The sequence below is a fragment of the Ambystoma mexicanum genome, chromosome 5q (genome assembly GCF_040938575.1).
Source record: "Ambystoma mexicanum isolate Mex_15411 chromosome 5q, UKY_AmexF1_1, whole genome shotgun sequence".
Taxonomy (NCBI): Eukaryota; Metazoa; Chordata; class Amphibia; order Caudata; family Ambystomatidae; genus Ambystoma; species Ambystoma mexicanum.
In genome coordinates, this window is record NC_090933.1 from 1,274,534,436 (window position 1) to 1,274,558,435 (window position 24,000).

General features: G+C 47.9%; 1 protein-coding gene across 27 annotated transcripts in view; it reads right to left on the reverse strand.

Annotated features, from left to right (window-relative positions):
- Positions 1-24,000, reverse strand: part of SCRIB (scribble planar cell polarity protein) — a 1,329,907-nt gene that overhangs the window by 42,467 nt on the left and 1,263,440 nt on the right. For all 27 annotated transcript variants that reach the window (XR_011278687.1, XM_069621824.1, XM_069621823.1 and 24 more), the window contains one exon: positions 7,871-7,922. Coding sequence is in view for 26 of the 27 variants with exons in the window: in XM_069621824.1 (XP_069477925.1) it covers positions 7,871-7,922 (52 nt within the window). In the remaining variant the exon portion in view is untranslated. The remainder of the gene's footprint in view (positions 1-7,870; positions 7,923-24,000) is intronic.

A 24,000-nucleotide genomic window follows, 5' to 3' on the forward strand; every position in this document is an offset into this window, starting at 1 on the left:
CGAGGGCCTTAGAGCTGAACCTGAGAGTCGACCACTGGACTTAAGATCCGAAGAGGAATTCATAAAAACAACCCAGAAACTTCCTAGTGACTGCCAGAATCGTTCAGTGACTGCTGAAGACGCGACCCCAAATTCCGAGCGACAGTGAAGATCTCTTGAAGCAAACTTCTTCTCCCAGACTGGTGGGCCTAACCAGTCTCAAGACAACCTGCATTTTGCCCCATCCAATGAACAGCTGTGACCCTCCTGGGTTGCTAACTCCCACTACCCCGGGACCTGTACAATTTTGTGGAGCAACACGTTGTGAAGCGCAGTGCCAGCTGAAACCTTGTGGGCATTCTTCTGAGCGTGCAGTGACACTCCTAGACATCCCCTCAGATTAGTGATGTAGGGAGAACCGAAGAGAAGTCTACCGGATGACACCAACACTGACCCGAAACCTGTGAAGCACTCCAAAGCACTAGTGCTGTGAAGATCCACTGCTGGCATCCCACTGCTCAAGTGCATCCAATTGTACCTTCCAAAGTTGCTTCTTCAGTTGCCCAGGTTACCCCTTGGGTACCAACCTGCTACACTCAGCTCTTCATTGAATAATTACTGTCTTGAGCCTAGGTACCTACCTTGGTCTTGCTGCGTTGTTCTTGGGTTCATGGAGGGTTGCAGTTATTCCTCCTCAGCCCTTGGTCACTGGACGCCCAATTCCCCCATGACGCTGTGAGACTCACTTAGTATAGGGATTGCCTTTTAAAAATTGGTTAAGCAAGGGCTAATTGAAGTTGCACGAGTTAATCACAAGTTTGCTTATTTGTTTCAGTAGTTTCTTTCACTTGTGTGTTGCTTTACATTGATTTAAAGTGTGCTACCTTTTATTCTACTGTGATATTATTGTGCAAATAGTACTTATATGACTTATTTCTAAAGCCTTCATGCATATAAAATAAAGTACTATTTTTATATAACTACTAGCATGTCAGTGTTTCCTTGAACTCATGTATGCTCCAAATACTGTGTGCCTCGCTACACCCCTTCTCAGACTAAGCCTGGCTGCTCAGCCATTGCTACCAAACCTCTGGACAGTTCAGGCTAAACCCAAGGGGTGCAACCCTGACACCTAAGGTGAGCTTTTCCCAGCTCTGTCACAGACCTCACCTTGTGTAAAACTTCCTAAGAAGTGGTGAGGTTGTGTAGTTTTGGACACACTGAAACCTGGGGATACAAGTGTTCAGGGAAACCATCCTCTAAGGCTGGTCTCCAGAAAAGGTTTGTGTAAAAGTAACTTAAACAAAACAGTATTATGGACAATTTTAAGCTGGGGTTCTTGTTGCAATCAAAGTTGAACAAAGATTTTTGTGAAGAAGAGAGGCCCCCAGCCCAAAAGGCAACATAAGTGATTTGATCAACATGTTAATGGACTTCCAGAAGTCCCAGGGAAGGCCTGTATATCCCCCAGACCAAATATCGATTTAGGAGAGGATGTTGAGGTCGATACTGATTTGAGCTCAAACTTGGGTGAGGAGAAAGCAATTGAATTGGAGGCAGACTAAGCACCAACTAGAAGTCTACCACCAGCCCTACCTCCCATGCCCTCATCTACACATTACATGTCGCCTGAAATCCTTTAGTTAGAAAAACAAAAAGCCAGGATTGTGGAAATCAATTTACTACTGGAGCATAGAAAGCTTGAAGAGAAAAAGAACTCAATCATGAATTGGAAAGAAGGCAGATATTATTTGGTAACTCTCCTTCACTTTCAGGGTCCTATGGCGGTTCAAGGACCAGGAAGCCTACGGTCCCTAAAGAACTGGAAAGTTAATATGATGGAACATGTGATGCAATTGACTGGCTTTTGAGTTAGCAGGTGGGATGCAAGTTGTAAGCGAGGAAGCTCAAGTTCCTTGGGTTCTTTCTAGGCTCCATGGCTGTGACGCGATTCTGGAGATGGTTGCAGAAGGGGCTTACAGCTTGGTCAAACAAGCTCTCATAGCCAGGTATGAGAAGACACCATCCAAATATCTGAAAAGGTTAAGGGAGCATAAGAAGGATGATGTATTGTGGGAAACAAGGGTTTGTGAAACCCCAAAAAAACATAGATGGGTGGATTGAAGGCCACAAGCTAAGGACCTACCTTTGAAAGCATGAGGAACCTCTTCATGCTGGAAAGCATTTTTTATGCCTGTTCCCCAGAATTGAGATAGCACCTGCCTGACTCAATAGAAACCAATCCCAAGAAGCTAGCACTAGCTGCTGACTTATGGGTAGCCAACAGGGACACTCATAAGGATTCTGGGGCTCCTCACAAGAAAGAGGAGTATTACAAGCTCAAGAGGGACGAGTCCACTAATGTCCAATCCCCTGAAAGCAAACCCCACAAGCAACATGGGAAGTGTAACCTCTGCAGCCAAACAAGAGGGAGGTTACCAGAAACCCCCATTCCAGAGAAGCTTTCTTAAATGTGTGGTTGTGGGTCTGGTGACCATGTAAAAGGGGACTCCAAATGTAAGGGCAAAACCTTGAGGATCTCCACTTTCTCTTTAGCCTTTCCATCAGGAGGAGGAAATCCCAGTGACAGGTACCTTCTATCACTCCCCGAACCAGGAACCCTATGGCATATAGGCGAGAGTTGCTTTAGTGATCCCTGATTCTGGGGAGCAACCCAACCATTCCTCTATCCCAGACAACCATAGGTTATACGAAGGACAGTGGAGCCAGCATCTCCATGGTAGATGGGTCTTTGCTCAACCAGGAGGATGTAGCTAAAGCAGCCCCCAGGCTTGTTAAACTTGCAGGAGGGCCCAGTACAACTGCCCCCCAAAATACCTGTTACTATCCAATGTAACACTATGACTGTCCGGATACCAGTCAGTGTTCAGACAAAAGTGCCAGAGGCTGTGCTCTTGGGCAATGACAAAAACCATTAGGCGTCGTCTCAGACACAGAAGAGCCCCCCCCTCAGCTCCCACGAAGGCCAGGGCTCAAACCAGAGAAGCCAGAGAGCCACCTTAAGGGACCTCTCTCCGGGAACTAGGAAGAAATCAAATGTCTGTTTTAGAAAGTGCTTTCTTTGGCCCAGAGGCTCCAGTAAATAGACCCCTTAAGTCCACTAAATTATCTAGTGGTCCCCTACTAACTTTTCCTAAGGAAATCTTTAGAGGTACCACTCTTGTAACTGGAGCAGTGAGGGTAACCCCTTCTCCTTCCATGGAACAGAGTGACCAGAGGGCAACCTCTAGGCCTGAAAACCTGACCAAACCCCAGAGGAAGAGTAAAATGAGTTCTTCCTCTAGACCTCCTGCCCAGAAGCTTGTGACCCAACCTGCTCCTACAGGAAGGTTGGATAGGATTCCTGAGAGGCCTAGGGTCTTACTCCTTGGAGACCACTCTTAATTAGTAGGACCCTCTAACCGGAGGGCCCTTTTGTAAAAGTTAGCATAAGTGCAGAGGAAAGTAAGATCTATGAGAATCGGTTGAAAAAGACCCCACTCTAAAAAGAAAGAACATTCCAGAAGAGTGTTGTTAGGTCCTAGAGCCTGCAGATGCAGAACATAGGTCAAGGTCAAAACAGAAGAATGCTGGTGGGACTCACAAAGTGAGGAGAATTTCACTCAAGGACAATTTTCCTAACATAAATGTTATCTGTTTTATAGTGTTTGTCTGACTAAAGGTTTGTACTTGCTTAGCGTGTATTTTTCAAGGCCTAATAAATCATTGTATATTTTTGTACTTGTCAAACTGGAATTATTGCTGTTCTGTGTGGACTCATTGTAACCCTGGAGCCACTCTCACAGCCGTCCTGAGACAAAGCTTGTGTGTATGCTAAAATCTCAATGTCTCCCTGTTCACCGCGATAGGGCGGCCTCCCAAAATCCATCAGCAGGGTAGATTTTTTAAAATCTATCCAAAGCGTTGGTCCCACACATCCAAGGGTTCAAGCACAGACAAGGATCTTTGAATAATTTCAAAATGCATTGCATCCATCGGGACTTGCCTTTGCAATGCTGCTAACCGTCAGCAGCAGTGTTCTGGGTCTTCAGCAGAGGGTTTCTCTTCCCCGGGTTCTTGGCTGCAGTCGATCTGTGAACAGCTGCAGGCAACCTACTATTAGCCCAAATTCAGGCTGGGGCCTGCCCTGCCCTTCAATTGCAAGACCCGGTACCATTCAAATTGACCAGGGTGGTCCAATTATGGATTGAATTTGGCCTTGCCTCTGCCCAGTTACAGACGTCCCCTGGCTGGAATGTGGGTTCAGGCAGTCTAATCCCCCATATCAAGCCAGGTTACACATACTTTTCATTGGGAGTCCACGGTGAGAAGGCAGCAAGAATCCAAATAAGATGGCACTTAAAATAGCATTATACATTGAAAAATAAACGTGCAGGCAAGTACACCGAAAAAAATTGAAGATTTTCATCTGCTGCCTTCAGCCCGTACTGACAGATCAAGAAGGTAAAACATGTTTCTACTGGAAAAAAGAGATCCATAGTACCCCATGCAGCACGTCACTGTAGAGCTCTTCAATCTGTGGGGCGGTGGCGATGCAGGATGAGAACAGAGATAAAACATTTTTTCTTCCCGCACTTAATTGAGCATATGCGGTGGCGAGCCACTGGGCCCCCCCCATGCACATGCTCAGTAAGTGCGAAGTGATGGGGGCCTGGTCATGTAACAGGAAATAAACAGCCTCAATGCACGCTTTCCTGCATTTGGATTGCGCGTCCAGGTTGTGGTGTTGCTTGCCAGCTTTCCTGTTGCAGCTGCCATCATCTACTAGCCCGGTAAGTGATGCCGCTCCGTGGCTCACCCCCCACACCACAGCTTTTCCCGGCCCTCCTGCTCCCCGCTCATCCTGAGACTTGTATCAATGTGTTTCTTTTTAAATTGCAAACAGTAATTCTTGCCCATTTTGCACGGGCTATACACCACTCATCCCCCAACCGTTTCACATAGTTCCTTTTAAATCTTTGCATTTGGCTTTTGCCATTTTAAAATAATTTGGAGGCATTTTAAATTTTTTTAAACTTGAAATGGTTTTTAAAAAATACCTGACATAGAATAAAGTGGGGGTTGAACTGTTTTCGCAGATTCAGGCTCCTTTTTGAGATTGATGGTTTCCTAGTGCCCAAAGAAATCTCAAACTAAAAGCAGATGGAGAGGTGGAAACAGAAAAAAGAAGTGCAAAAACTTAGAAATAGGATAACTTTTTTGGACTATGAGTTCACATGGATAGCAGTTGCTGGAGAAGATAAGCCGCAGTGAGTGGCTTGTGGCGCTTTATTAGCAAACAGCCTGAATCCAACAACATTAAGGTGGCATTTAGAAACAAAAAATGCAGATTTAGCAAAAAAGACCAGGGATTTCTGTGTACGCCAGCTGCAAAGCATAACGACAACGTTAAAGATGTGGCATCAAAACCTGCAAATGCTTTGACAGCTTCTTAGCACTTTGCGTATTATCTGGGCAAAAACAAAAAGCCTTTTACAGATGCTGAGAAAGTGATTTTCCCAATAATTCTCGAAGTCAACTGGGTAATGCATGGCAACGGTGCAGTAGAGAAATGCAAAAGTATCCCTATGTCAGGCACCACAATTTGCTGCTGCATCGCTGATCTGTCCTCTGATATCAGTACCAAATTGATATTGAGCTTGAAACAGAGCCAGTTTGCCCTACAGTTGGATGAGGCTACTGACATTTTAAAAGAAGCTCATTTAATTGCTTATACAAAGGTATTGCCATGAAAAAGAAATATTGGAGGATTTCTTATTTTGTAAACCAATTCTGGGCATAGCAACTGCATCTGAACTCTTTGAAATTGTTAACTTCCTAAGTTCCCACTGCCTAAAGTGGAAGGCCCGCGTTGGTATTTGCACGGATGGTGCTTCTTCAATGTGTGGTGCTAGGGCTGGATTAAAAGCAGAAGTGTTGGCAGTAGCTGCACATATTGTGTGGACACACTGAATAATACACCAGGAAGCTTTGCTGTGCCCAATATGGAGAATTAACTCAGAGGTGCCGACTTCTGTTGTAAAGATTGTACATTTTATTAAGGTGCACCCCACAAGAGCCTGTCTGTGACATTATGTGAAAAAATGGGAGTTGAACATGATGCTTTGTTGTTTCACACGGAGGTCAGGTGGCTAAACAGGGTAAAGGTTTTGTATCGCATTTATGAACTCAGGAACAAAGTGAGATGCTTTCTTCTGGGTTTAGACCAGACAAAAGCAGAGCCTGTGTGTGATTCACATTGGCTTGAGCCGTTAGCTTACCTTGGCGACATCTTTGAAAAGCTAAATTGTCTAAACCTCTCCCTGCAAGGCACAGAAACCACATAATTTGCTATGACTGCAAAAATATCAGCCTTCAAGAAGAAGTTGGAGATATGGAGGAGGAGGGTTGATGTTCGCATTACCGATGCGTTTCCATTATTTGCAGATGCTCTTGAGGAGACTGAGTATGATCTTTCACGTGTTGCTTAACTAATAGGAAACCACTTAAATGCTCTCTGAACTATTCTTGAAAAGTACTTTCCAGAGGATAATTGTAACGTCAATGATTGGGTGGTTCAGCCTTTCCTAGCAGACGTATGGGCCCATCTCCCAATACACGCCCAGGAGGAACCAATGGAGCTTCAAAGTGACTGCATACTGTGGAGCCAGTTCCAAAAATCTTCTATTGGTGGATTTGGGAAAAATGTGTCTGCAGAGTTTCCAACTTTATCCAAATTTGCAGTCAGTGTACTCTTGCCTTTCAGCACCTCTCAACTTTGCGAGATTGGATTATCAGCACATGCGGCCCTAAAGACTAAATATTGGTACAAGCTGGAGGTGGAAGAAAATGTATGGTTGGGTGTCGCAAAAATTGAACCCAATATTGACAGGCTGGCTGCTGAAAGACAGGCCCACTCGTCACACTAGTTCTCCAGTATGCCACTGTCCAACTTGCAAGTGACAACATTGATGGTAATCTCAAAGTTGTAGACCTTAAGAAAAGAAATGTTACATCACTTGCATGTCAAACGTTACTGTAGGACAGCAAACTTGTGCAAAATAAATACCCAACACTTTTTTTTGGTCAAGTCAGTTGTATTCTAGCAAATAAATTTGCAATGCTGTGTTCATAAATATTTGTCCTCTAATCCAACTTGAGTTATTGCAAGCAATATGATTTTGAAAGAATTTAGTGTTTGGCACTGGCACCTCCATTTGGGGCACCATTCTACGCCAGTGCTCGATAACCATTGGCAACGGATTAAACATTTTGAGTCCATGTCTAATGGGGGTGGACCCAAGTCTGGTAAATATTTCTTGGGAGGGTGTGTGAGTGTTTGCGGTCAAAAAGGTTTTAAGACCACTGCGGTGTAAGGTGATGCATGCTACAGTAAAACAGTACAGAAATCTCATACATGGGGATAAAGCCCCCTGCACAAGTAATGATAATGGCTGACAAGTGCCCAGAAAATGTGCAAGTTGAGCAAGGGAAGTAAAGCAAAATCACTTCACTTGCCTCCAAAAACCAGTACAGGGGTAAAGCCCTTGCGAGTAGCTGTGGGTCCCATTGAAGTCAATGGAAGGAAATTTGCAAAAAGAAAGAAATCTTGAACACAAGATATCAGAGCGTTGTCAAGCTGTTTGTTTGTAGACCTTTAAGCCTCTTAAGTTGCACCTGTAGCCTGGTTATGCTTGCAAACAAAATGAGCACCGATGTTAAATGTCATTGTATTGCTAGTCTGAAGCAGACCTGTTAATGAATACGTTAACCCCTTTACACATGCACTCTTCCCATGCTGGTCTCTGAACAGGTTTTTCCATACCTCGTTGCTCAATGTGCAACCCCCTGCCTCTCCCAACAGCTGCTCAGATTGCTAATATACACTCACCTACGGTGTTCGCGTCATCCATGTATTTCAGGTCATGTCCAAAGTCGGGAGACTAAAAGAAAACAAAAAGGAGGAAGCATTAGACGCTGCCATCACAACATAGCAAACGGTTGATATCTCTGGCTTTCCAATTGTATTTTCTTGGTGCTCATACCATGGCACACAGTTTTAGTATTGAATGTTGTGCAAGACATTTTATTGGCCCTCTGGACCAGGGAGTCAGAAAAGTTATGTCGTGCAACAACAAAAAATATGTCTGTATGGTCATGGTAGAATTATTAAAAGTGGGTCACAAAAAGCAGCACCTATGAAACCCAAATCATGCTGCGTTGGGTAATCTGCCAACCAGAAAGCACAGCTACAGACCGCTCTCAGTACACAGTCAAACAAGCCTTTCACTTCTGACTGACAACACGAGACACCGGGACCAAGGCAGACAGGATGATGCACAAATCGCACATATAGATACCCACATTTCTGTCCTGGACATTTAGATTTTAATATCTTCCCTCTGGAAACTACCAGCCCATCCTTTGGCCACAACAGTCTACTACAGCAACCTTCAATCATGAGCCTTGATAACGACCCAGAGGGTCGAAACACACATCGGCTGGTTCTATTCACAAAGATAGACCATTTTTGGTGGAAATAATTGATGTCAAAGCAGCAATTTCTTTGCAGATGAATCATTCATAACAATTGGACTATTACTAATTGATAAAACATAGGATCAGCGCGTTGGACTTACCTTCGTTTTACAAAGACATAATACATGTGTCCTGGTACCTTCTAGGGGGCACCAGTGGAAGCGTAAGGACGCGGCAAATCCATTTTGCAACCATATATTTTCTTAATAGCTATAGGTGTTATTAACTAGCGCACGGCCTCTTCACGACTGATGCCGTTCCTCAGAGGAATCACGTTGGTCCCAGATTTTTGTAGGTAATTTACTAACTTAAAGTCCATGTGTAACCAAGTGCCTTCCTTCCTCTAAATACATGGCATCATGTTGTGATACATAAGGCAACAAAAAAAAATACACAATGTCCAAGTGTAGTGACTTTTTTGTACCCTTCTTTATACTCCTACTTCATCTTCCGGAGCTGGAAATGGAAAGAGAATTGGCCACAGCAAAAGAAAAACACACGGCTGCACGAGCGCATGTGATGCCCCTTCTGCAGTGTTCAGTCATTGTTTCTTGTTGCTGCTTTCTTCCCGTAGACTTCTATGAAACGCCCTTTCTTTTTGCTCTTTGCTTTCTGACAATGACTACTTTTCTGAATTTTTGGAAATAAAGAACTCCGCTTTACTTCGCTTGCTTTTTGCTCCCTCTTATGGGAAACTGAACAGTCCCTAGAATTATTATAACTGGGAAACGGTCGCCTTTAGTGGATTTCTTTTATTTTGAAGGCTACACAGACATGAAGTGCAGTTAGGACCCTTAATACCTTTCCATTTTTGACTTTGTGGTTACATATAGAATATGCTCAGCAAATTTAGGCAGCGTCACTTTACTTTTGCACTTTAGCGCACAAGGCTTTAAAGAGTACCATATACTCTAAAATGGACGTGCCACGAGATTTTTGCCTGTCCTTTGGCAGTCTTCCTGCCCTCACGGGTCTGGAACTGCCTGCCATATATGGAAAGGCCTTTGCCGGGCATGGATATGGGGGCTGGGACTGTCTGGTCCCAGTTCACATCCGAGCAATAGTGTGTTGGTTGCTGTGCAATGTTTGGCCAGTCCCCCTGCCAGATTGAATGATGCATAGCGCTACCATTTGTGGACCTGGTGGTGACTCGTCCAAATCCTGGATAAAAGGATGACTCTTGCAGCCATTCAACAGGTGGTTGTTGGAGCGAAGTCCGCTACGAAGAAGTGCAGCCTCCTGAAGAATCGTGGACAACCACTGCAGCTGATCACCATCGCCTCCAGCCCATTCTCTGTGAAACCCTATGCCTCTGTCCTGATTTCAAGAGGGCCCTTGTCAGTGCTTCGAAACCTATACTTGTTGTAACAACTTGTCCTGATCCTTGCTTGAGGATCTGTGCCGGTGGAGACTTTGGAAGTGTCCTTGTAGCCCCCAGCGGACCGACCAGCTCTCTCCTGGGAAGGTTCACTGCAGCCCTCGCCATTCAGAGTCCATCCTTGTAACATGGTGAATCTTCAAATTGTAAAACAAGAAGTCTGCTCCTACAGTTTCGGCCTCCTAAACACACCAAAGAAAAGCTGTTCCGGGTCTGCTCCTTTGTTCGTCCTACGAAGATGGCCTGTCACCGAATTAACATGCTGACTCCTGCCAAAAAACAGTCTTCTTTGTGTCCATTCAGGCACTTGGATGTGTAAGGGGACCAGTCAGTCCCAGCCCACACATCCAGGCTCACACATAAACCACCGTTTGTCTGCGAAAGCAGCAGCTTTCCCAGGGAAAGGGTATTCCATATATTGCATTTCCTGACTTGAGAAGGCAGGAAGAAGGGCAAAGAACAAAATGGCCACTAAACAAAAGGGCTACTAAGAATGGCTAGCACCCAGGGCAATCTTAGGGGGGTAGCCATCTTTATTAGCCCTTTGCATTAAATTCAACAAAGCGCAAAGGAATAGGAAAAAAACCAACAAAAATATCTGCTGCCACCAGCTCATCCTACGCACATTGTTAATGTAATAAAATGTAATTACTGAAAAAGGTAGAATACAAAGTATCCAAACCACACTTAACTTCACTTGAGCTGCCACCAGGAAGGTGAGAACCAAGTTCAAATCCTAATCAGGGACCACAAAAGGCCAAGGAGGGAAAGAATTAAAAAGGCCCTTCAAAAACTGGGCCACAACTGGAATGGTAAAGAAGGAACCTTGTTCCGGCGTTCTTTTAAACACGGAAAGAGCCACCAGATACCCCTTTTACCAATGCCCACTTGTAGGCCTGATTTGGGTAAAGCCAACAAAAACTCCATCACAGTCTTACATGATAATGCCCAAGGATGGTCCAACTAGAGACCTGGTCATGGACCATAGGAACTCCATAACTTCATAATCACTAATGTTGCAAAGCCATGTGAGAGAGAACCAAAGGAAGAAGTACAAAATAAAGTACTGGCATGGCTTTGTTTAAGAACTGGTCCGGGGGATAATTAGAAGTCTTCATTGGCTCCCGGTTGCTGCACGGATTAAATTCAAATCCCTCTGCATCATCCACAAGGCTGTTTGGGCCCAGAGACCACACTATCCTCAACTTTATCTTACTAAATACTCTCTCTCTAGACCACTGCGTTCCTCTGGCACCAGCTCTTTATGTGTAAAGCGTTTTGCTAAACAGAGGGTAGGTGATCAATTGCTTCCCTCAGCTGGCCTCCTCCTATGGAACAGCCTCCCCATGCCTCTGAGACTTGAGCAGGACTTCCTTAAATTCCGAAAGCTTAAGACATTCCTCCTTCCCTTCTTCTCTGTTAATCCCACAATTGCTCCGATTGGTGTCTGGGGCATTTAAGCATCGTCAGGCCCCTGACCTCCCACACCCAATCGGCCCAGCTCATGTCTTCCATCAGCACTTGCCCTGGCACACCCTCCACCCTGGAGGATTGCACATAGTCCTAACGTGGTACTTGGGCATGTAGCACTCAACCAAGCATGTCATCTGTGGGTCACCCATGAGCCGGGAACCCCCAGCATTTACTGCCTCTGCCCTTTTTCTTGCCGCACTTGCACTTTCTGAATACTACCAAGGCATAGTAGGTTTGCCCTTCCTCTTTTTCCATCCACTGCTCTTATTAAATATTGTGTTATGCAATGTATTTCACTCCCTCCTCCCCCACCCTCCATTGTGGGTGCTTTGAAACGGTATTTTACTTGCTGTATAAGCGCCTAACAAACAAAATTAAATAAATAAATACGTTTCTGCGAAGAGTAAAAATGGATGACTGTGTACACTGAAGAGCAGGAATTGTACCTTGGTGGGGGGGTGTGGAACCAGTAATCTCCCTGGGTTTTTAAGTATTTGTAAATCTCTGCCAATGGGCTCTTCAAAGCTACGACTTGTAGTTTGATATTTAACTGCCACCGAATAATTTATTTGTTGCTGGGGACCTTTCTGATTTTTACTTGGTTGTTTTTATGTATATTTTGTTTATTTTATTTGTCATGTATAGGTTTGGTTTTCTGTAGTGCTCGGAGGCCAACTGGCGTGTAGCGCTTTATAAGAATAAAAAAAAATAACAGTGTGCAGTCTTTGTGCAGCCAACAACATCTCCTCCTCATCGAGGTCCCAGTTCCAATACCTTAGCCTCTCAAGAGCCAAGCATAAAGGTTGAGAGGGTCTGGATTAGAGTGAATCACATTAGCGCCCGACTGTGACAAGAGATCCTGCCTCAGAGGAAGCCGTAGCTGTGGGCATACGGCCAGTTCCAGAAGATCCGGGTAACACATCTTCCTCGCCCAGTCTGGGTTGATCAGGATCAGGTGAGCCCTGAATCTCCGCAACCTCCCGAGAACTCAAGGGATGACCAGAAGGTGGTGGAAACGCATAATGGAGGTGAAGACCCACTCCCCCAGAAATGTGTCCCCCAATGCTCTTCTGTGGGGAAATTCCCTTGAACAGAACTGCTTGCATTTTGTGTTTCTTTGTCGAAAACAGGTCCATTGTCGGGGTGCCCCACTGGGTGAAAATCTCTGCAATGACCTCTGGGCACAGCTCCCACTCGTGGGAGCCCAAGCTCAGCCTGCTCAGACCGTCCGTAAACCCAGTCCCCACCAGATGGGCTGCGGAGACTGAGATGTTGTTCTCCAGCATCCAACACCGTAGCTGCATGGCCTCCCTGCACACGGCAGCAATCTCACACCTCCCTGCTTGTTGAGGTAGTGCATGGTCACTGTGTTGTCTGTCAGAACAAGGACATGCTTCACCTTCAGAGAAGGCGCCAACGCCGTCAGTTCTAGTCTGACGGCTCACAGCTCCAGCAGATTGATGTGGCAACATTACTCCCTCTGAGGCCAATGGCTGCTGACTTTAAGGGAGCCACAATGAGCTTCCCAACCCTTCAGTGATGCATCTGTGATCATCTGTGCCTCCGGCCAAGGAACCCAGAAAGATTCTCCTGCCAACATATTTGTCCTGTCGCTCTTCCAGCCCTGGAGGATATCTCCCCAAAAAACTGCCACCTGAGAAGCCACTGCAGGGACCTCATCCAGAGTCTTGCATCGGCACCAAAAATTACAGGATGCCATAAAGCCCAGTAGGCACATGAAAGCTGATACTGAGAAAAACGGACCATTATCGCCACGTTGGGGACTCTCTCATTGGAAGGAAAAGCCAAGACCGCTCAGATGAACTGGAGTCTTAGCAATGGTGAGATCTGGGATTTCTATACATTCGGGGAGAACCCCAAGCCATGCAGCAGCGAACAAGTATCCTCAGGATGCCTCGAAACTTTCTCAAGCGACCGAGCCCAGATCAGCTAATTGCCCACGCATGGAAACAAAGACGCCGGGTCTCCTGAAGTGGGCCGCTATTAGTGCCATCAGCTTGATAAATACCCTGTGTGTGTAGATTAAGCTAGAAGGCAGCACCCTGAACTGAAAATGCGCGTCCCCACTGATGAACCTCTGCAACAGCCTGTTCTCCCTGTGGATAGGCATGCGAAAATAGGCATTCTGAAGGTCTAGCAATACCAGCCAGTCTTGGAGCTGCAGATCCTTGAGAATGTTTTTCAAAGTCACCATTCTGAATTTGTCTTTCCTCAGGAACTTGTTCAAGTATCTGAAGTCCAGAATGGAGTGCAGTCCACCACCTTTCTTGGAAACCAGGTAATACCAGGAATACCAACCTGAGTCTCTTTCCTCAGCTGGCACCTCCTCTACTTCTCACTTCAAATGAAGGGCTTGCAGCTCTTCCTAGAGCTCCCATTCCAAAATGTCAGGAGGTGGTTGGCTGTCTGTCCAGGGGTCGCTACACAACGGTAGGCAGTACCCCCACTCAAACAGCTGAAGGACCCAGGCATCTGATGTGATCTCCTTCCGTTTGCCCAAGAACCCGAAGACTCTCCCTCCAACCTGTCAAGTATGTGGGGAGACCTCAAAGAGGCTTTTCAGACGTTATCTACGCGGCAGCAGTAGTCTGCTTCGCTCCGCCTCTGCTTCTCCCCGGCAGTGGGAATCTACACTATCCCTGCTTGGACTGAGGGAGTTGCAACCTTCTTTAAAAGGTGGTATACTGCCTGTAGCCCCGACCTCTCGATCCAAGGGCTAAATTGTTGTGGGCGTATGTTTCAAGTCTTTAATTTTCTCAAATGGCTTGTCAGCTTTGGGGCAAAGCAGAGCGCTCTCTGCCAAAAGCCAGATCTAGAAAGATTACTTGGAAGTTTAGGGAACCCCCCCCCCCCCCTCAGGTAGGCTGACCTGTGAAGGACTGTCGATGTGCCCATGGCGCCACACATACAGTCCATGGCATCCATTCCCGCTTGGAGTGTCTTGTGTAGGATAAGGCAGTTCTGGTAGTTAAACAGAAAAGTCTTTGCCAAAGTTCTCAGAAGTAGTTCGTAAAAGAAAGATGAACAAGTTACTTTCTTACTTGGTAACATTCTTTCGATGGGATGTTCCGCCGACGTATTCCACATCTATGACAGGTAATCAGCACAGCTGTGCTGCTTTGGAAAATTTTCGGCGTCTGCGTCCTGCGTCAATGACGTCGATACACTCCCTCGAGGGCCTCTGTCGAGCCGACGTCACCGGATGTTATAAGTAGGACGCATGAAGCCCGTGCCCTCAGTTGTAGTTTTTTCCCAGAACGTGTGGCACCAATCTTCTGCCAGTATGACTACAGAAAGCCTTGTGGAAACGTAAGCTGCAATCGCATAAGAAATTCTGTAAAGGGGCAGGTCGGGAGGGTGCAATGTGGACTACGTCGGAGGAACATCCCATCGAAAGAACGTTACCATGTAAGAAAGTAACTAGTTCTTCGAAGGGATTGTGTCCTCCGACGTATTCCACATCTATGACAGAGTCCCAAAGCAGTACAAACGTATGAAGGTGGGAAAACAATTTAGAATTTTAGAATACCCAATTAAATTGCATAGAATAGAGGACCGCCTTGCCAAAGGCCAAATCCTGCCCATGGATAGAATCCAGGGAGTAGTGTTTTACAAAAGTATGGACAGAGGCCCATGTGGCTGCTTCACAAATGTTACGAATGGAAACACCCCTCTGCAGAGCAGTAGAGGCAGCCACACCCCTAATAGAATGGGCCCGTAAGCCTACCGGAGGGTCCTTACCCACCAAGCGGTAACATTCAGAAATTGCCAAGATAATCCATCTAGATAAAGTCTGCTTAGTAACAGCTTGTCCCAAACGCCTTCCAGCGTATCCTATAAAGAGCTGAAAGTCCACTCTGACCTGGGACATGCGTGAGATGTAGAAATTTAAAGCTCTCCTAGGATCCAAGCTATGGAGCCTCTCCTCTTCCTTACCAGGATGCGGAGGAAGATAGAACGCCGGAAGAATGACCTTCAGACGCAAATGAAATTCCGACACAACCTTCGGGAGAAAAGGAGGACAGACTCGAAGGACAACCTTGTCCTCATGGAACACCATGAAAGGTGGCTTAGCGGATAGTGCCTGCAACTCACTCACTCAGGGCGGAAGTAACCGCAACTAACAATACAGGTTTAAATGTCAACAGTCTCAAAGGACAAGAATGTAAGGGCTCAAACGGAGCTCCCATCAGGAACTTTAACACCAAGTTCAAATCCCAACCAGGCACCTGGAAAGGTGAAGGTCGGAACACATTAGTGAGCCCTTTCAGAAACTGAGAAATCAAAGGAATCTTTAAATAAGAACACTCCTCAGACGAGCGCTTAAATATGGACAGCGCAGCCAGGTAACCTTTAATGGTACCTTCTTGCAGGCCCTTGTGGGCTAACGAAAGCAAAAAAGACAGAACCACAGGAATGGCACATGAAAAAGGATCCCCTTTCTTAACTCTGCACCAGTCGCAGAACTTTCTCCAACGACAACGGTACAGGGACTTTGTTGCAGGCCTTCTGGCCGAAGGCAACACCTCTATCAAGTCTTCAGGGAGGTCCCAATCCTTATATCTCAACCTTTCAGAAGCCAAGCATGAAGGTTGAGAGACTTGACCAATGGGTGGAGAACCTGACCCCCACCCTCCGGTGAGAGCAGATTGTCTCAGTAGGGAAGACGGCATGGAGGGCAGATGGACAAGTCGACAAGGTCCTGGTAACACATTCTCCTGGCCCATGCCTGATCAATGAGGATCATTTGGGAACCGAATCTCCGCAGCACAGCAGTGGGAAGGACCACTCCACTACAAATGCGTCCCTTAAGGCTCCTCCTGGAGGAAATTCCCGCGAGCAGAACCTTTCGCACTTCCAGTTGACACTCGTGGTGAAGAGATCCACTTGTGGGGTCCCCCAATAGGGCGAAGATCTCCAGGAGAATCTATCGAGCCAGCTCCCACTCGTGAGAGACCGTGCTCTGCCTGCTCAGAGCAGCCGCCGCCTCGTCTTCGGCCAGATGAACTGCAGAGATCGAAATTTCCTGCTGGGTGGCCCAGAACTGCATCGCCCTTCTGCACAGAGGGAGAGACCCTGCCCCCCACCCCCTTTTTGTTGTGGTAGTGCATGGCCACTGTATTGTCTGTCTGAATCAGGACATTCTTCCCCCGCACAGACAGCAGAAAAGCCTTCAGGTCTAGCCTGACGGCCTGCAGCTCCAACAGATTGCTATCGAATCTGGACTCCGACGGAGACCAACGACCGCTGACTGTCAATGCGTTTGCATGAGCTCCCCATTCCGTGAGGGATGCGTCCGCCACAATCGTCACCTCCGGGCAGGGTAGCCAAAATTGAGCCCCCTTCATCAGATTGCCTTCGACGGCCCACCACAGAAGATCCTGGGCGACCGAAGGCGGGACCCAAATGGGATCCCACATCCTGCCGGAGGACTGTGACCACTGCATGTTGAGAGCCCACTGCTGAGATCTCATCCGCAGCCTAGCCTCTGGCACCAGGAGAATGCAGGATGCCATGAGGCCGAGCAACCTCAAGAACTGGAACGCCGGGAGTGTCTGGGCATGCTGAAACTTGTGCACCATCTGCAGAATGTGAGAAGCCCTCACCTGGGGAGGCGCAAACAGCCCCAGGGATGTGTCGAGCACTGCTCCGATGTACTGGAGCCGCTGGGCAGGTGTCAAGTGGGACTTCTTTAAGTTGAGGGAGAAGCCCAGCCTGTGAATGGAGTGGCAGGTGACGGACAGATGATCCAGGACTTGCTCGGGATAGCGCACCCTGATCAACCAATCGCCCAGGTAGGGGGTAGACGTGAATCCCCCCTTTCCTGAGATACGTTGCCACTACCAACATGAGCTTGGTAAAGACCCTCAGGGCGGAGGTCAAACCAAACGGCAGGACCCGAAACAGAAAGTGAGAGTCGCCAACCGCGAACCTCAGGTACTTCTTGTGCTTGGGATGAATCGGCACATGAAAGTAAGCGTCCTTGAGGTCGAGAGACACCAACCAGTCCTGAAGTTGAAGGGCCTGGAGGACTTGAGAGTAACCATCTTGAACTTGTCCTTCCTGAGGAGCTTGTTCAAACCACGCAAGTCCATGATGGGTCTCAATCCACTGTCTTTTTTTGGGATAAAAAAAATATGGAGAATACCATCCCTTGTTCCTCTCCGCTACAGGTACCAGTTCTATGGCGCCTTTCTCCAGCAGGGATTTGATTTCCTGCGCAAGGAGCGGATCCGGACTCTTCAAAGAGAGATTCCCTGGTGGATTGTCGTGAGGCCTCTGCCGGAAAGGAAGACAGTTGCCGTGGGCTATGATATTCAGAACCCACACATCTGAAGTAATGGCGCGCCACTCTGCAAGATGCTGCGCCAGCCTTCCCCCCAACCTGCCAACCATGGGACATAGCCTCATGACTGAGCTAAAGCGGCTGCGGCAGTGCCTGAGGGCAAAGAGGCAACTGCCAGAGGGGCTTTGGCACCTCGAGTACCTTGTTTTCCACCTCTGGTACTCCTACGTTGGCCCCTTTGACTGGCCGCTCCCCTCGATCTACTAAAGGTAGAGTAGTATCGAAAGGAAACTCCCCTCCATTGCTGCCCCCTAAGACGAAAAGGTGGAGGTAGGCGAACTGCAGCCCTCAACGACTTCGCTGCAGCTTCAGAGGTCTGCAACCTCTCAAGGCTCTCGTCAGCCTTGCTGCCAAAAAGATGTTCACCATCAAAGGGCATGTTGAGAAGCCGGGCTTGTACATCAGGAGCAAACCCCGACTTCTGCAACCACGCAAATCTGCGCATCACAGTGCTCGCCGCCATGGACCGGCTGACACAGTCTGCCATGTCCAGACCCGATTGAACGGATTCAATCATGACATCCTTGCCATCTTGTACAAGGGCAAGAAAGCCATCCCGTTCCTCCCCTTCAGGAATATGTTCAGCCGCCAAAGAAACGATTCCACAGAGTGTGAGTGAAAGGTGCTAAGGCACACAAAGAGTTGGCTGCCTTCAAAGCCATACCCCCTGAAGAAAATACTTTCTTCGCCCAACCGTCAAAACGTTTGTCATCCCTATCAGGAGGGATCGTAGGGTACGACGCCTGCTTTGCTGGGCCGTAGCCACCTGCACCACCAAACTCTCCAGAGTAGGGTGCGCTGACAAGTAGCAGGGGTCACCACTGGCTGGACTGTACTTTTTCGGCAACGATTTACCCACTGCCGGGAGACTCTCCGGAGCAGTCCAAGCCGCCGCCACCCTTCTTTGCAAGGCCATATGAAATGCCAGTACCGGAGCCCCGAGCGTGTCCTTAGACGGCCTCGGCACTGATGGTGTTGATGTTTTCTTAGAAGACTTCACAGGCTCCTACGGTCTCGAGGGCATCGAGGACCGGGACCTGGAGCGGGCATGGCTAGAGCGATCTACCTTGTCTGATCGAGATCTCGCCGACTGCCCGAGCCCAAAGGCGTGCGAGCGGTGGCCCTAGCGTGTTCCTTGCCGGCTTCTCTGAAAGGCGCGGATGGAACGGAGCCCTACGATTCGAAAATCGCCATCATCTCCTTGCAAAAGGCGTCCCATTCCGCAGGAGACGAATGCTTGTTGGGACAAGCTACCCGCCGTCTGGAGGAGTCCTCGGACGAGGACAGGGAAGGCGACCGATGACGGCGCTTCTGCGAGTGCCTAGAAGAGGCAGAAGAATGGCAGGAACCACTCCGGGACCGAGACCCCCCCACCCCCTGGAGTTAGGCTGATGCAGAATCGTCGGTCGAAAGCCCAAAGGATCACGACTTAAGGGGTTTGGAAACCCCACCGACCGTCAACTTCTTCCGCTCCCGCAAGGCCTTTGACGTCAAAGACTGACAATCGTCACAGTCATCAGTGGCGTGGTACTCGCCGAGGTACCACAGGCAGACATTGTGCGGGTCCGTAAGCGACATCTTGGAACCGCAGCACTTCTTAAAGCCCGACCACGGGGTAGAAGACGTCTAAGACATGATTCACAAATCCAAGAACAAAGAACCGATTCAATCAAGAGAAGAACAGAGGCACGCCGAGATCTCCAAAGCGAACACGTTCGCGGAAAAAACGGAACTGAGGCTACGGGCATCGTTTGTCCTACTTATAACATCCGGTGACGTCGGCTCGACGGAGGCCCTCGAGGGAGCGTATCGATGTCATCGACGCAGGAAGCAGAACATTTTCCGAAGCAGCACAGCTTTGGTGATTACCTGTCATAGATGTGGAATAAGTCGGAGGACACAATCCCTTCGAATCATATGTTGGGTCACAAGTCGACTATGCCTGCAAGTTGACAAAGTTTCAGGCACTTTCGCAGTGAGAGGTAAGTTCTCTCGGTCGGGTTTTCACAGTACCCTACAATGAACAAAAAGGATGCAGCTGAAGACTTCTGTTCCTGGCAGTTCCTGCAGATCTCGCTGTTCCTGAGCCTCAGTCGTGGGGACAAGAGGGAGGACGTCGGGCGACTCCTGCACTGCACTGCACTGGGACTGGTCAAAAAGCTGGCAGAGGGCAATTCCTCAATTCCGGTAGCTGTAGTCAAGCACATAAACTGGTGTCCCTCTCCCTGGTTATTCGGTTTCCTGCAGCACACGGAGGAGGAAAATACAACCAGCTCTGAGAATGGTATCCAGGTGGGTTATTGTCGAGTTGATTGGTCACACCAACTCAAAGGGAGAAGTCGTCCTTGAAGGACTTCTTTGTCGAGATGAACTTGGCAATTCGGACCTGCAACAGGGTTTCACCGGGCAAACCAACGGTCCCGGAGTTGCAGCAGCCGTCCTCTTCCAGCTAGTCTTCGGTTCTTTCATTCCAGTGGTCGACTCTGCCTTCCAAGCCAAGAGACTCTCCTTTTATACAGTTTCCTACCATTCATTCCAGCCTAGCTGCCACTCACCCAGCAGAGTGGCTGTCCTTGCCAGACAGTCAGCCAGCCAATCACGCCAGAGTGCATTTGGGTCTCCTAGGAGACTAAGCATAGGGAGTTTAGGGCACCTCCCTCACTTCCTGCCCACCCCAGACACTCGGGCACCAGAGGCAGTCTTCAGTCCTGAAGCCCGCCAAAGGCATAGAAACAAAGGGACCAAACCTGGTTTGGCGCGCAGAGAAACTCTCAGGAGACCTTTCCAAAAAGAAACTGCGAAAAAAGAAGACCGGGACCTGTTTTTACACAGGGGGCTCAGACGCCCTCTTGAAAAACCTGGCTCCCGCAATTTAATGCTACCGTTGTTCGCGGTCGGGAAAAATCATGGTAGTTCATTGTAAAACCATTGCCACCAACCATTTTGATAGGAAAGGGTAGCATTTGACTGCTATATGAGTTTAGGTAACACCTGCAGCACTGTATTGTAAAATAGGGTGTGCTGGGTCTAGGAATTTGGAAAGAATAGTAAAGTCAATTTCACTTTACTTTCTCTGGGAAACAGTAGTTTATCCCAAAGAAGGTATTTAAACTTTGGGACAGCCTAAAAGGCTTCCCTGTGTCACTGCACTGAGGGTACTGTGTGACAAATGAAAAGATGATGCCTATGGAGTTGTCTAAAACTCCACAGTCAAATAACACAAGAGAAAAAAACACATCAAAATGGATCTGTGTGATTTTACCGTCGCGGAATGGTCCGCGACGGAAATGCCTGCATGGGAAATGTACGCAACACAGAAATGTTCGTACATTTCCCATGCGGACACCGTTAAAAGCACACCGATCCAGACGCACACCCACACCCCCCACTTACCTTCCCTAGAGACACACTGTGTCCCTGCAGCGCCGGTTCCCTTTCACTTCCTGCAGGGTCCTTTTTATTTATTTAATTTTTTTTACTTTGGGTGAGCTGCGTGGCTGTCCCCCCGCTCACTATACTTTATAGTATAGTGAGCGGGTGTTGCGGGGGACACCCCGGCAGCCCCCACCTTTTTTTTCTTTTTGCTCAGGTGAGCTGCGGTGGTGTCCCCCGTAACACCCAGTTAACTATAGCGAACTATCTTCCTATAGAGTGCTGGGGGAGGTTACTTAGTATCCTCTATGTCTAAACACTCTTGTAGCTGTCAAAAGCTACCCTTTCCTACTGAAATGGCTGGTGGCAGTGGTTTTATAATAAACTTCCATGATTTTTCTCGACCGTGAACACTAGTAGCTAAAAATCAGGGCGGCCATGTTTTTCAATAAGGCGCCCAAGACCCCTCTGTAAAAACAGACTTCGGTCATCTTTTTTGGCCGTTTTTGTGGTAAGGTCATTCTGGTGTTTAACTCTGCACGCCAAACAAGGTTTGGTCCCTTTGTTCGTGAGCATGGCATCCGAGTGTCTGGGGTGGGCAGGAAGTGAGGGAGGTGCCCGAAACGCCCCGTGCTTGGTTTCCTAGGAGACCCAAATACACTCTGGCGTGATTGGCTGGCTGACTGTCCGCCAAGGACAGCCACACTGCTGGGTGAGTGACAGCTAGGTTGGAAAGAATGATAGAAAATGGTTTAAAAGGCGAGTCTCCAGGACTGGAAGGCAGAGTCGACCACTGGAATGAAAGAACCGAAGACGAGCTGGAAGAGGATGGCTGCTGCAACACTGGACCGTTGATTTGGCCGGTGAAGCCCTGCTGTAACCCCGAATTGCCAGATCTCCAATCGACAGAGAAGCTCCTTCAAAGACGGCTTCTTCCTTTGAGTTGGTGGGACCAATCAACTCACCAAACACCTGGATGCCATTCTCGGAGTTGGTTAAGGTTAACCACGGAGAAAGACACCAATTTGTGTTTGGAAGCCACAGCTACTTAAGCGGAAGTGACTCCATTTTGTTTGCTCCGACGACAATCCCGTGCAGTGTAGGAGTCCCCAGACGTCCTCCCTCTTGTCCCCACGACTGAGGCTCAGGAACAGCGAGACCTGCAGGACCTGCCAGGAACCAACATCTTCAGCTGCATCTTTTTGCTCCAGTTTACGGTACTGTGCCATCCGGTTGAGAGATCCTAACTCTCGCAGTGAAAGTTTGAGAAACGTTCCCAACTCGCAGGCCTTATCAGCTCGTGACCCAGCATATCGTTCTTTATCATCTGAACTACTTCTAAAAACTTTTACAAAGACTTCTCCATTAGTACCAAAACTGTGCGGTCCTATCCAAGAACACTATTGACTTTGGCCTGGCCTATTGAATTGAACTGACCCTCCTAGTACATTGAACCTTTGCATTATCTAAAAGAAGTGTTTTCTAACCCTTTGTACAAACCTATGCTTTTTATTCCGATTTAAAAGTACTGAAGTGCCATTTGGCTCCTTTTTCAGAGGAGCTCAAACTGTCTTTATTGATACTGTAGTATATTGGTGTTTATTATTGAGTTGATTTCTACTAGTGAAGGTTTTCTAAATGACTAAATACATGTTTAAGTATTTTTTTACCAAGAAACCTTCAGTGTAAGTGTCTACCTGAACCACTTTGATTGTGATACTTCTGTGTAACTTCTACTGCTCACATTCCCTCTTGGGATAAGAATGGCTGCTCAGCTCGCTACCAAAAGTGTGTGGTACAGACTTATACCAAAGGTTGGTTTTTGCTTACACTTGTAGTCCTAATTGTGTGTGGTGTTCCCAGTGGGTACTGCTTGCAATTCTGGCTAACACTCATTGCCTAATGACATCACAATTAGGCAGGGGGATGGTGGGCCGTATGGAGGAAAGGGGACTAAGGACTAAGAGTATGTTAGTCACTACGGTGAGTAACTTGTAATTACTCTTACGCCCCATCCCCATTCCTCCATACTGTATGGGCGATTACAACTGAAAGTAGCTCAAGGGTGGAGAGGAGCCCCTCCTTAAGCAAACAAGTTCCTTAGAACCGCCTGTCCGAAGGCCGCATCTGACTTGGAGCCGGCATCCAAACAGTAATGCTTACAGAAAGCTTAAGGGGCGGCCCAGGCAGCAGCCCTGCTTATGACCTGCCACAGGAATGCGATGGCCGTGGCCCTGACGGCATGGGCGTGCATGTTGGCTGGCAGCGGCTTGTGATGCCCCTCATATGCCTCTTTGATGACTGCAATCATCCACCTTGCGATGGAGCCATTGGATGCCTGATAACTGGGTCTGGACCTCCCAAAGTTGACAGAGTGCGTCCGACTTGCGGAAGCCCATAGTCCTATCCAGATAGAATTTCAGAGCGCGTCTGACATCGAGACAGTGCAAGACTCTCTGAGCCTTGTCCTTGGGGTCATTGAAGAATGTAGGTAGGACTATTTCCTCGTTTAGATGAAACGCAGAGGGTACCTTAGGAAGGAACGCCAGGTGAGTCCGCAGGGACCACCTTATCCCTGTGGAAAGTGGTATAGGGTTAAGCCACCAGAGCCTTGATCTCGCTGACTCTGCGAGCGCAAATGCATCCTACTAGCAGAGCTGTCTTGATGGTGACCAGCCTGATGTCCGCGGATGCCATTGGCTCTAAGGGTTTGTGCGCCAAGGCGGCCAACATCACATTGAGGTCCCACACGGGAGTGTGGTTTCTTGATGGGCGGGTAGAGCCTGGACAAGCCCACCAGATGCTTGACTATCGGGTTGGAAGACAAGAAGACTTCCTCCTCTAAATTTCTATAGGCCCCTATGGCTGCCAGATAGGTGCAATATGTGTCCAC